General features: G+C 34.8%; 3 protein-coding genes across 3 annotated transcripts; 2 read left to right on the forward strand and 1 right to left on the reverse strand.

The window, feature by feature from the left end:
* Positions 1-174: 174 nt before the first annotated feature.
* LOC140059966 (protein Churchill-like) lies at positions 175-1,651 on the forward strand. The gene is made up of 3 exons (XM_072105978.1): positions 175-293; positions 603-741; positions 1,012-1,651. Exons 1-3 carry the CDS (start codon positions 255-257, stop codon positions 1,173-1,175), a joined length of 342 nt encoding a protein of 113 aa, XP_071962079.1. The 5' UTR covers positions 175-254; the 3' UTR covers positions 1,176-1,651.
* Positions 1,652-1,816: 165 nt separating this feature from the next.
* Positions 1,817-6,880, reverse strand: LOC140059928 (tRNA (adenine(58)-N(1))-methyltransferase non-catalytic subunit TRM6-like). Its single transcript, XM_072105924.1, has 11 exons — positions 6,663-6,880; positions 6,098-6,219; positions 5,703-5,815; positions 5,477-5,568; positions 5,252-5,335; positions 4,818-4,942; positions 4,046-4,308; positions 3,777-3,859; positions 3,439-3,541; positions 3,005-3,091; positions 1,817-2,172 (listed from the first exon to the last, which is right to left on the reverse strand). The coding sequence occupies exons 1-11, from the start codon at positions 6,749-6,751 to the stop codon at positions 2,086-2,088; spliced, it is 1,248 nt and encodes a 415-aa protein (XP_071962025.1). The 5' UTR covers positions 6,752-6,880; the 3' UTR covers positions 1,817-2,085.
* Positions 6,881-6,968: 88 nt separating this feature from the next.
* LOC140059918 (uncharacterized) lies at positions 6,969-10,363 on the forward strand. The gene is made up of 2 exons (XM_072105905.1): positions 6,969-7,108; positions 8,646-10,363. The coding sequence occupies exon 2, from the start codon at positions 8,662-8,664 to the stop codon at positions 10,162-10,164; it is 1,503 nt and encodes a 500-aa protein (XP_071962006.1). The 5' UTR covers positions 6,969-7,108; positions 8,646-8,661; the 3' UTR covers positions 10,165-10,363.
* The last annotated feature ends 147 nt before the right edge of the window (positions 10,364-10,510 follow it).

Raw genomic sequence — 10,510 nt, forward strand, 5'->3', positions numbered from 1 at the left:
CCTAGTGGTGGCGCGCACAGAGCGCACCGCCTGCATAATCACATGATCACGAAGTAAATTGTGATTGGTCTAAAGTTTAATCGGATTTCCGGTCGCGCAAAAAGTGGGCGTGGAATAAAATAAGGTTGAGATACCAAGAGAGGGCGTCCCATTTTGTAAACAAATGTTTGTAAATGATTGAACCAGTTGTAACTTGTATACAGTATTATTTTTTGTTTTACCAAAATCGCCTAAACGTTAAAATAAAGATAAATATGTGTTTCGATTGTATGAAACAGGCTTTTCCTAACAGGGTAGGTTATTGTTATTATTTTATATTATTTACACGTACTGTAGTTGTTTAGATATCTTGCAATACACATTTTTGACTTTTTTAATCCAGCAACCTAGCTAGGCCCTAGATAGCTAGGCCTATATTCCTCACTCGATCACTATATTCCACTGCAAGAGACACTAGGCTAATTCCTGATCTCAGTGATGGCTAATTCCGGTTGACTCAGCGACAGAGAGAGGCATCCTAGCCATACGTACGTATATAAAATATGTATGATACAATAAAATGTATATTGTAAAATTATTTATGATTAAATTAACATTTTCAGGGAGAAACCTGCTTAGACAGTGGCTCATATCTAATGAACTTCCAAGGTTGCAGTGAGTGCCAGAAAAAAGAGCAAATGAAAGTGCAAGAACGCAGAGTTGAAACAGATGAAGACGATGTAGAAACAATCGTTTATCAACGTATGTAAAATTTTAATTTCAGTTCAAATTAATTGGTATCAAGCGGTACTGTGTAAGTTGATGATTGTTGTATATACTGCATATCCCACTCACTCTCCACCGGTTTCACAGTACAAATGTCCATACTTAAGTTTTCGGTGCCCTTATTGCTTATACACAGTTACTGACTCCTATTATAATGATCAATTCATGATCACATGATCTTGCTTTAATATTTATTTAAAGTTGAAATAATTAATTCTACAATTTTAAACTATTTGTTTTTTATAGATGTATGTGGCAATTGTGGACATTTCATTGCTGAACATAAATATACATTCTACGTTGACGAGGACTATCAGGAATATGAGATGTACTGTAGGCTATGTGGTCGTAGTGCCACATCAATTAGCATTATGCCAGTGGACCCTAAAATGCAGTCGGTACAGTTCTGAAGATGTCAAAACAAGCTTGATCAGCATTAGTACACAGCTGCTGTTAATATTTTTACATAACTACATTGACAAAGCCAATACAGTAATTTGGATTTCAATTATTTTCTGTAACGGCTATGAGAGCTCACTGGCTAAACCTAGGGGCCCCTGAGCAGTGCCCAGAAGTAAAAACATTCATTCAAATATGTCAAAAAAGGCTTTAGAGGGCCACTTAGAGTTCCTAAACCAGGGACCTCGGGTTTCTACGTTATGCCACTGCTTCTGTCTCATTCAATACATGCCGATATTTTAATGTGTCCAGTATAGTTTTAATGAAATTATTCATATGTTATATTAATATCAGATTGGACACCAACTGGAAAGAAGACTCCAGTAGAAATAACTTATATTATTTGACATGCTGTCAAACAGTTTACTTTGAAATATTAAATTGTAATAAGATATTAATTATTAGTTCTATCTATTTTTTACAAAAATAAACAAACTTTGTATACAATTGATAAACTTTTTTTTTTCTTGAAAATTTAAAGTTAACAAAAACGGTAAAAATAAACAAACTTTGTATACAATTGATAAACTTTTTTTTTTCTTGAAAATTTTAAGTTAACAAAATCGGAAGTGACTAATTCCTCAAGTCGGTCATTCTCACTGTTTTCAATATTTACACATATTGTATGCACAATATTCTTAGACCTTTTTTTTTTATCAATCAAGAGAAAAGTCTTTACGCACAGTAATTGCTCAAGTGATAAATTTTATTTATAAATCAAAGATTTAACTGTAAAGTTTATTTGATAAATAAATATTAAATAGTTAAAACTTCTCAAATCTCATGAAATTGGATTTTATATGACAAAATATCGGCAATTCTTTCAAGAAATTGTTGTTATCATTCATTGTTATCACTTCATTAATCTAGTGCTACCGTTGTGCCTGTCAGTAGATATCCACCAGAGGCACTCATCATCATCATTGGATGTGTCCTATTGGGAAGAACCTGATACAAAAAAATAAAGTATCAAAAAGTTATTTATATGAAAATGTGCTTTTGGATTGTTTTACCAGGATTTCTAGACCCCAACCCAATACTACAATGCACTCTTAGGTAAAAGGAAACACAATTGTTGAAACACTTGCTAGCAATTAAGTATATAGTAGAACATATCTTAATATGGGTGTCTTCTAAATAGCAGCATCCTGAACAAGGATGTGGAGTTGTGGCTTGGTCGTTATGATGCTTGGCTACCACTCCAAGGGTCCTGGGTTCAAGTCCCGTCACATGTCAGGATTTTTTCTAAGGACCAAATTACTCCACTCCCAAAGACTTGTAATAAGACTTTGTTTATGTAGAGCATCTTGTGTATATGTTTGTCTTGTGAACCTCTGAGGGTCCCTAATGATCAGCAATAGCTGGATGTATCACCCTCATTAAATATGGTTGAAAATAATACATATATATATATCCAATCTGCAGACAGTACTGTTTCGATCTTATTAGATCTCGTCAGTGCAGCTCAGGTTTCGAAATATATATCCACCCAGGCAGCACTTGCCAGCTTTATACTATGACGTTATCCAAATTCCTTCACTTGCACTGATGAAGGGCTAGTGTTGCCCGAAAGCTCTGCTAACATTTCTGGCTGTTTACTTTATCGTTTTGATTTAGCTTTTCGCTTTTTATTTTTGTATCTCCATTGAGATCCAGCCACTGATACCCACAGCATTGTCATTTTTTCAGTAATTTGCCTTTGGATGGATATATATATACATATTGTCCCTTGTTTATTTCTCAATAGGTGTCCCTGTATTAAAAAGGTTTTGTACTATACCTGATATTCCCTCAGCCAAGTTTCTGTTATTCTAATATTGAGTATTCCTCCTCGCTCACGAAGTTTAGTGTAGCACTCTACTAAAGCCTTAACAAAAAAATACAAAATAATGTTAATATTTATTTCCACAAAAAATAGAGCAAAATACAGAGTGTATTTTTTATTTTTTTTTTCGGTATATAAAAATATATTACAAAACGACAGTCAAGGACTGAAATAAATTGTATTACAAATAAATAAAAATTAGTTAAAATTGCTATAAAAATAGTAACATCTTATTAAAATTAGATATCGTACCATAAAATTAAAAAAAAACTTTTTTAAATTCCCACAAATTATATATTAGTGTAATACATGTTTTAATGAATATATCGACTTATTTCTTAGACTTTAGATCCCAGACACATTATATTGGTTTAAAAGTAAATATTTACCTCACGAAATGGACTGAAGACTACAAATTGTCTTGATGGTAAAAGCAGATCAATGAGTGTCATTAGTAAAGGTTCAGGTTGGAATTTTGAAGCTATGAGAAGGCTTAGGGAAAGAAAAAAGTACATGTATTGTAAAACAATATTTGTTGTCGTTGCATACTAGTTATGCAACCTACACTATCAAACTAGTTTGACAAAAAAAGTGTGATGTGTCCAAATATGGTAGTGTTATGACACCATCATATCCATATATGGGCACCTCACATAAGGTTTGATAGTGTAGACAGGGCTTAATTCTACACACACAATAGCAAACAGTATAATAGCTTGATACTTACACATCCATGTTCTTAGCTTTTAGTAAATTTCTTGTGTTGTTGAGGAGCAGTTTTTTCTGAAGTCTTCTTTCTTGTTCAGTATTCTAAAAGGTAGAATAAGTAATATACTTTGAGTTTTTAAATTAAGAGAAACTGTAAGAGAATGTACCACATTAGAAAGCTCCTGCACGTCACAATGACCCCCGCATGTGTACCATGTCATGTGACCCTAGACACATCACTTCCTGTAAAATTATGTATCTCATCACATTTAATCATTTTTGTTATACCATTTCAGTTTTTGGATCATCTCCACCAGGTTTTTCTTCACTTTCATCCATCTTTTCATCGTCAGGTTCTCCCTCAAGTCTTTGCCTTTTGGGTATCCTTTCCACTTCCTCCTCCTCCTCCTCCTCTTCCCGGAAAACTGTAGAAACCTTGTTCATTGGGAATGTGTGTATTATCTTCTTGTATTCATCCGGAAAGTTGCAAGAGTCCATGACCTGCCATACTGGAAAATCTTCCGAATGTATTTGAAAGAGGTTTCCATGTCCTGTATATAAAATAATAAAATCATAATTCTTCGTCACATGCTAGCAAAAATTTAAGTTGATTTTTACTTTAATTTCTATTGAATTTTAATCGTAGGGCAAGGGATACATTATAGTATACTAACAACAAATGAGGATATTATAATAATATGGAGCTTTCGTTTTGCGTCGACCAAACTACGTCATGTTAGTTCATTGTGCGCATGCATATACAGTGTATGTGTGACCTTATTCCTCACCTAGACACAGTTTTGATGGCTTTTAGGTCCAGATGAAGACCGACAACACATCGGTCGTGCATATGACATAAACTTGCAGGCCACATGTGGAAAACCACAGTTCTATTATATATAGGGGATTATAAATGGATGCTTTATATGTATGTAATTTGTACAACTAGTACATACTATGGGATTATAATTATGCTTCATATGTATATGTAATTTGTAAAACTAATAATGGGATTATAAAGGCTTCATATGTATATGTAATTTGTACAACTAGTACATACCAGCCATTCTTTCTAGCACTGCACTCAGTAACAGACCTTGACAGGTTTCAACAAGCACTACATTTAAACCGCTTTGAACGTTCCCTTGTGTTAAGATCTGGGACATGGTGTCCATTCTTATGTGTCTGCAGAAAGAAACACATCACATAATCAAGAGGCAAATTTGGCAGATGAAGGAAGCGACCTCATTCTCCTGAAATGTCCTGAAGGATATCAGTCACTGTACTAGGCAATAGCATTTTAAATTGAGAAATTTTAGAAGTACTGTATTTTAGTGCTTCTTTAGATAGAAGAATGTATTTAATCTACTCCATGAATTATTTGATAAGCGGTTAGCAAAGAGATTTCTAATATGTCAGTTTCAATGATGCGCTATGGCTTATTATACTGAAAACTGCTGTCTATGGCACGCCTTCTCAATCCGTCATACTTACAAGCACTTAGACGGCCCCTTCATCATATACATATCGCATAGTAACCTTATACTTGGTCTTAGAATTCGGAATCGTAGCATGTGTCTGAAAAATAATCAACCTTTTTATCTGCATTTAAAGCATTAAACTTGATTTTAAAATCATGTAACCTTCTATAAAATTATAACACAAAACAAAATTGGAAATAACATCAAATATAATTCCTCTAGATAGATAAGAGCTTACTTTTTTTTCTTCTTTTTGAGATATTTTTCTTGAGAAAATACTGTTTTACTCTTAAATGTTGCGCTATTTTCCACAATTTGCTCAACCAGATCCTAATGTTAAAAAACAAAATGAAAAAGATGACAATATACATTTTACAACATATCTGTTCTGTAATTGCAAATTTACAAGAATTACAACTATGTTCTCCAGAAATCAATCAATCGCCTTCTCACATTCCCTTTACCTGTCCCTGTACACCTTGTGATTTCATAGCAGCTATGTCATCTCTTGTTAATCGTTGAGATGTACCATCGTCAACAAGAGACCTGTTGTCATGGCCACCAGTGGTTCCTTCAGCTGTAAAAAGACAATGAAATAGTTGAATTGGGATGAAATAGATGATGTTGCCTGGGCAATGACATCAACACCCTCAAAAAGCTTTATTTCTCATCCCTCTTTCCCAACTCATCTCACTAAAAAAAATTGTTTTCACTTGTTTGAATGCTTGGGTTCAAACAACTTTATGGGGAATTGTAATATATTGCAGTTGAATAGTAATGATATATTTCATGGTGAATATAACGAGAAAGGTGAATGACCTGATGCCAATCACCATTATCATCTTCACTTGATTGTTACCTTGTTCCTCTTCATCAGGTTGAACTTGTTTTATAGTTCTGTCAACAACATCCCATAAGGTACCATAAGGTTTGCCAATGGCAGGATCAATGCTGAAATTCCTTTTTAAAAGGAAGATATTTCTGTGAAATAGGAAAATATTGGATCAACAAAATTGTGTTGTGTATTTTTGGTTTTTTTTTCATTCTGTCATAATGTTGGCAATCCATGGAAAGTATTGTCCTTTAAACTACATTTTTTACGATGACGTTTCTCTATGAATTGGCATGGTAAAGTTGGCAAAAGGTTGTCAATGTCAGCTACAAACAGTTTTTAAAATTAGATTTCCTGTTGTCTTGGCATAATGACACAAATATAATGGTAGTATTATTAGCTCCATATCAGTTCGCCTACAGAATTAAATTAGCACGGAATTGTGAAATTAATGGGATCACTTCCTGTATATTTTGAAAGAGGATGTTTACGCCTGACTCGTGCATGTCACACCATCTACAAGCCATAAGCGACTCACTACTACTTCTTGTCTCAACCTCTCATACGGTAGGGACTATAATTATTCACCAACCTGTTTCTAAAAATCTTCACTAATTTAAGATCATTCCCTCGTTTTAGTATAAGAGAATCACCGGCATTTATAACACTACTGTGATCCATTTTCCACAAAAGCTAGGCCTAAGCCTAACGATAATTAAAAGACCGGAGGAAATTGAAGCGGAAAAACATGTGTTTTGTTGTATGTACAGGAAATCAGTGAAGCGATTTATTTGGCTATAGCCCCCTCAGCGTTCGGGTTCACGCACTTTATTTTGTGTGCGTACTCTTAGCACGTTCGGAAAAAGACGCTCTGCGTCTTTTTTTCATGAGTAAACTTTCCAATTCAGCGCATTTAACAAAAACGGAACTGACACACACCGTCATTACAGTTCAAAACAAGGACAATTAGATAATACGTCCCGACTGCATTCACGAAGGTTGTTCAATAATTTGTACAGTACTTCAAAACAAATAATGGTAAGAAGGTTTAGTTTATTATTGTGTTGACTTTATATTCTCACCTTTTGTGTTTCCAGAGCAGAGTGTATAACTTGGCACCCCTTATAATAATAGTCATGTGTGGTTCAATGGCTTATAAGTGTATAGGTATGTTAGCTAGACATGTCTCTAGGGATAGGCAGGCCCTAGACGTCCTATGGCGATAACTTATTAGGTCAAGTGATCACATTTTAAAGGAAATTGTATTAACCTAATGTTATTCTTAATTTGGTGATATTTGAACTCTGCCTACAGGCTTGTCAATTATGTTTTATTATGTCAATGTTATGTTACTTAATGTACTGGAACGGTATAGGCCTATAGGGCATAGGCCTATCTATATTTTGAAAGATTCATTTAGGCCTAGAATAGACAAGAAAGTCAAAGTTTATAAAATCATATTAATTAATGCACATCCATAAGCCAGTCTTTATTAACCTTATAGGATATTGTAATTAGTCAGCTAAAATATTCGTACCCTTGTACAAAATGAGTTACGTAACCTGGATTAAACTCAATGCCTTTGCGTAATCCCGTTACAAAACACAACTCAGCGTTTCCGAAGTTCGCGGCGTGTCTTCAATAGACTCGTATTCAATTGCGTCTGTTTTGTACTTTTTGTCAATCTCTTTGTCTCTTTTATTAGTGTGTACTTGTATCTATAAATACCGCTATTATTCGTTGCCAGATTGTGTTGTATTAAAACGGGGTGAAGTTGTGTTTTACCGTCTCTGCTGGTTTATTTTTATTTGTGCATATTATAATCATGACGGTATATTGTAGAATAAATTATATGTTGAGTTGCTATAATTGCTTTGTTAAACATATCGTGAGTATTGTTGGGTTTGTGTAGGCCTAATTACTTTAGATATAATTATATAGGCCTACATATTGTGAGTAGCATAGCGAGTAGGACTATGGGTTAGAGAATATGTCCATATATTTGCAATGTTTTAAAGTCTGTTAGGATTATGTAAACCCTCGCTAAAAAAACTATAGATTTAATTAAAAGTGTTAAGGCCAATTTACACAGACGAGCGGTATCAATGGTAAGCGGAAAACCGCGTAGCTTGTCCCACGTAGAATCTATATCTATCATGAGCGGAAACAGTCCGTCCACTCCGCGATGGTCATAAGAAATACAATAGTTTCCACGACTTGTTACTGGTTTTTATGTGTACCCACGTTTCGTGAGTAATGTAACACCACCTCTTTGCAATATTATAGATTAGTAGTGTTAATTGGTCACCACAAAGAGCTTAATGTATGCATATGGCCACAACATATGTCTTACTGTACGTAACTGCTTTTTTTCCCTCAGTTAATGTTATCTAGCGTTGTATGAGGTAAATCATTGACAATAGAAAGGAATAATAAACAGCAAAAGCATTTAGACAGTGACAGAGAAAAAACAAAATAATCAGTTTTTATTTGTAACAGAGCGCCGCATCTGCTGATGCATTGTTGAAATGTTATTAAAATACAATAATGGTAATGCGATGTGTTTCCTTGACAGATGGTGACAACAACTGATGGTGATGAGCGAGTCAGAAAAAGTTTGTAAATCAACGCTGAAGAATTTAGACAATTTGGTTCACGGTTTTGTCGAATCCGTCGCTCACGAACACGAGCATCAGATTGACCATCTGAAGGAGACGCCGAGCTTTGCCGCCGGTAATAATGTAATAACTGAATTTACAAATCAGCCTGAATCTACACCTCTCAATCAACTACAGACACAAACGCAACAACTCCCGACGTTAAAAGAGAACCAACTACTCGAAGAGACTATTACTACTACCTCTAGATTTAGCGACTTTAGCTTTCTGCCAGAAAGATCCGTTCTTACAGAATCTGCAAAGTCTTTAATGATTGACTCTTACGAATTGGCTAATGACACTCTAGCCGTAGTTCGAGTGCCGCCGAAGAGTAAGCGTCTTTTTTCAGCGGCTCTGCTGGTTGCGAATGCAACACATAGATCTGTAAATTCATTGGTGTCGTCTGGTTTTGGATCAGACGATATAATTCCTGAAAAAGACACTAAAACTTTACCGCTTCCTATCGGTTTCAACGAATCTGCGATTGCAAACGCGCTGCCGACTGCTGTGAATAAACTTAAGAAACAGAAGAAATCTCGAGGTACTTCGAGATTGAATGCTGTGTTGAAAGAGACATCAGCAGAAGAAGAAGAAGAAACAATTGACCATCGTTTGAAGATGTTACAACGACGTCTTGATAGAATTCCAAAAAAAAGACATCAATGCAGAGAGAGCAATAGCGGATGCTCTGTTGATGATCCGTTGATGTTTAACAACTGCACTAAAATGAGCGAATCGGTCGTCAGAGATAATCTTAACAATATTATTACTTTAGAGAATCTCAACATTACGCCCAATAAGAGTTACACCGCTGTCGAAATAAACGACAGCGAAAGTGAAGAAGATGACGAAGAAGTAGTTATACGAAACGAAGATTTTCAAAATGAAGACTATGGCGTTCTGGGTGTTATAATAGAAACAGAAATTACTGATAAACAAATTATGAAAAATAAGAAGAAAAAGAAGAATAACGTGCTTCCACTTTCGTTATTCCGTGCAACTGTTAACTCAAATTTGGAAGTCGACATAGAAAAAAGGGAACGCTTTTTAAAGGAATATATACGGGTCGCCACACTTGCCGAACCTAATGTTGTCGTTTCTTTGTACTGTAGATGGAACCCTCGTCTGTCCGTAGCATGTGGTCAGACGACAGAATTGATTATGTATACTATGAAAGCCTTCTTTACCACAAATAGCGGTCTACACGTGAATTGGATTCATAGTCCTGAGGAACAATTTGAACGATTTCTCGAACGAGGCGCGCGGATGAAATTTCGTAAGAGTAAAGACTATCCGGTAAACGTCACGGCAGTACTGGCTTTATCACGTGACGCATCCATATTGCTCAAGAATCCAAACTCAAAACTTTTACGCTCTCTGAGCGAACTTTTGGGAATCAGTAAAAACGAATTAGCAGTTGTTGAGATAAACGTTTAAATGTTAAACACTAACAAATTTACCGTCAAAGTTTAATTATCGTATGCAAATTATGACTTCAATATTAGAATTAGATTTGTACTTCTTTTAAAGAAATGTTTTTTAAAGATTTTATTGAGAAAATCAGAAAAGTATATTTTTACAAAATAATATTTTATCAGTTTAGAAAAACATCGTAAAAAATAAATTTAATTTTTAAGAAAGTATCGCATTAGTTGAATTGTTTTCCTGTTATTAATCGAGTTTAGATTAACCGACTTACATTGACTGAGCTTGTGACGTGCGCGCGAGTAACCCAAATGAATTCAATGACTAAAATAATTGCGAATTGATTCGATCTGTGTGA

The sequence above is a fragment of the Antedon mediterranea genome, chromosome 10 (assembly GCF_964355755.1).
Source record: "Antedon mediterranea chromosome 10, ecAntMedi1.1, whole genome shotgun sequence".
NCBI lineage: Eukaryota > Metazoa > Echinodermata > Crinoidea > Comatulida > Antedonidae > Antedon > Antedon mediterranea.

What these genes read in the sequence shown, in the direction of transcription:
- LOC140059966 (XM_072105978.1), top strand. Translation starts at nt 255, where the DNA reads ATGTGTTTCGATTGTATGAAACAGGCTTTTCCTAACAGG. An exon ending in AACAGGCTTTTCCTAACAGG is followed by an intron (nt 294 to 602) that starts GTAGGTTATTGT and finishes TAACATTTTCAG; the next exon opens with GGAGAAACCTGCTTAGACAG. An exon ending in AGAAACAATCGTTTATCAAC is followed by an intron (nt 742 to 1,011) that starts GTATGTAAAATT and finishes TGTTTTTTATAG; the next exon opens with ATGTATGTGGCAATTGTGGA.
- LOC140059928 (XM_072105924.1), bottom strand. Translation starts at nt 6,751, where the DNA reads ATGGATCACAGTAGTGTTATAAATGCCGGTGATTCTCTTATACTAAAA. An exon ending in ACCTGATGAAGAGGAACAAG is followed by an intron (nt 5,816 to 6,097) that starts GTAACAATCAAG and finishes GTCTTTTTACAG; the next exon opens with CTGAAGGAACCACTGGTGGC. An exon ending in ATGATCCAAAAACTGAAATG is followed by an intron (nt 3,860 to 4,045) that starts GTATAACAAAAA and finishes TCTACCTTTTAG; the next exon opens with AATACTGAACAAGAAAGAAG.
- LOC140059918 (XM_072105905.1), top strand. Translation starts at nt 8,662, where the DNA reads ATGGTGATGAGCGAGTCAGAAAAAGTTTGTAAATCAACGCTGAAGAAT.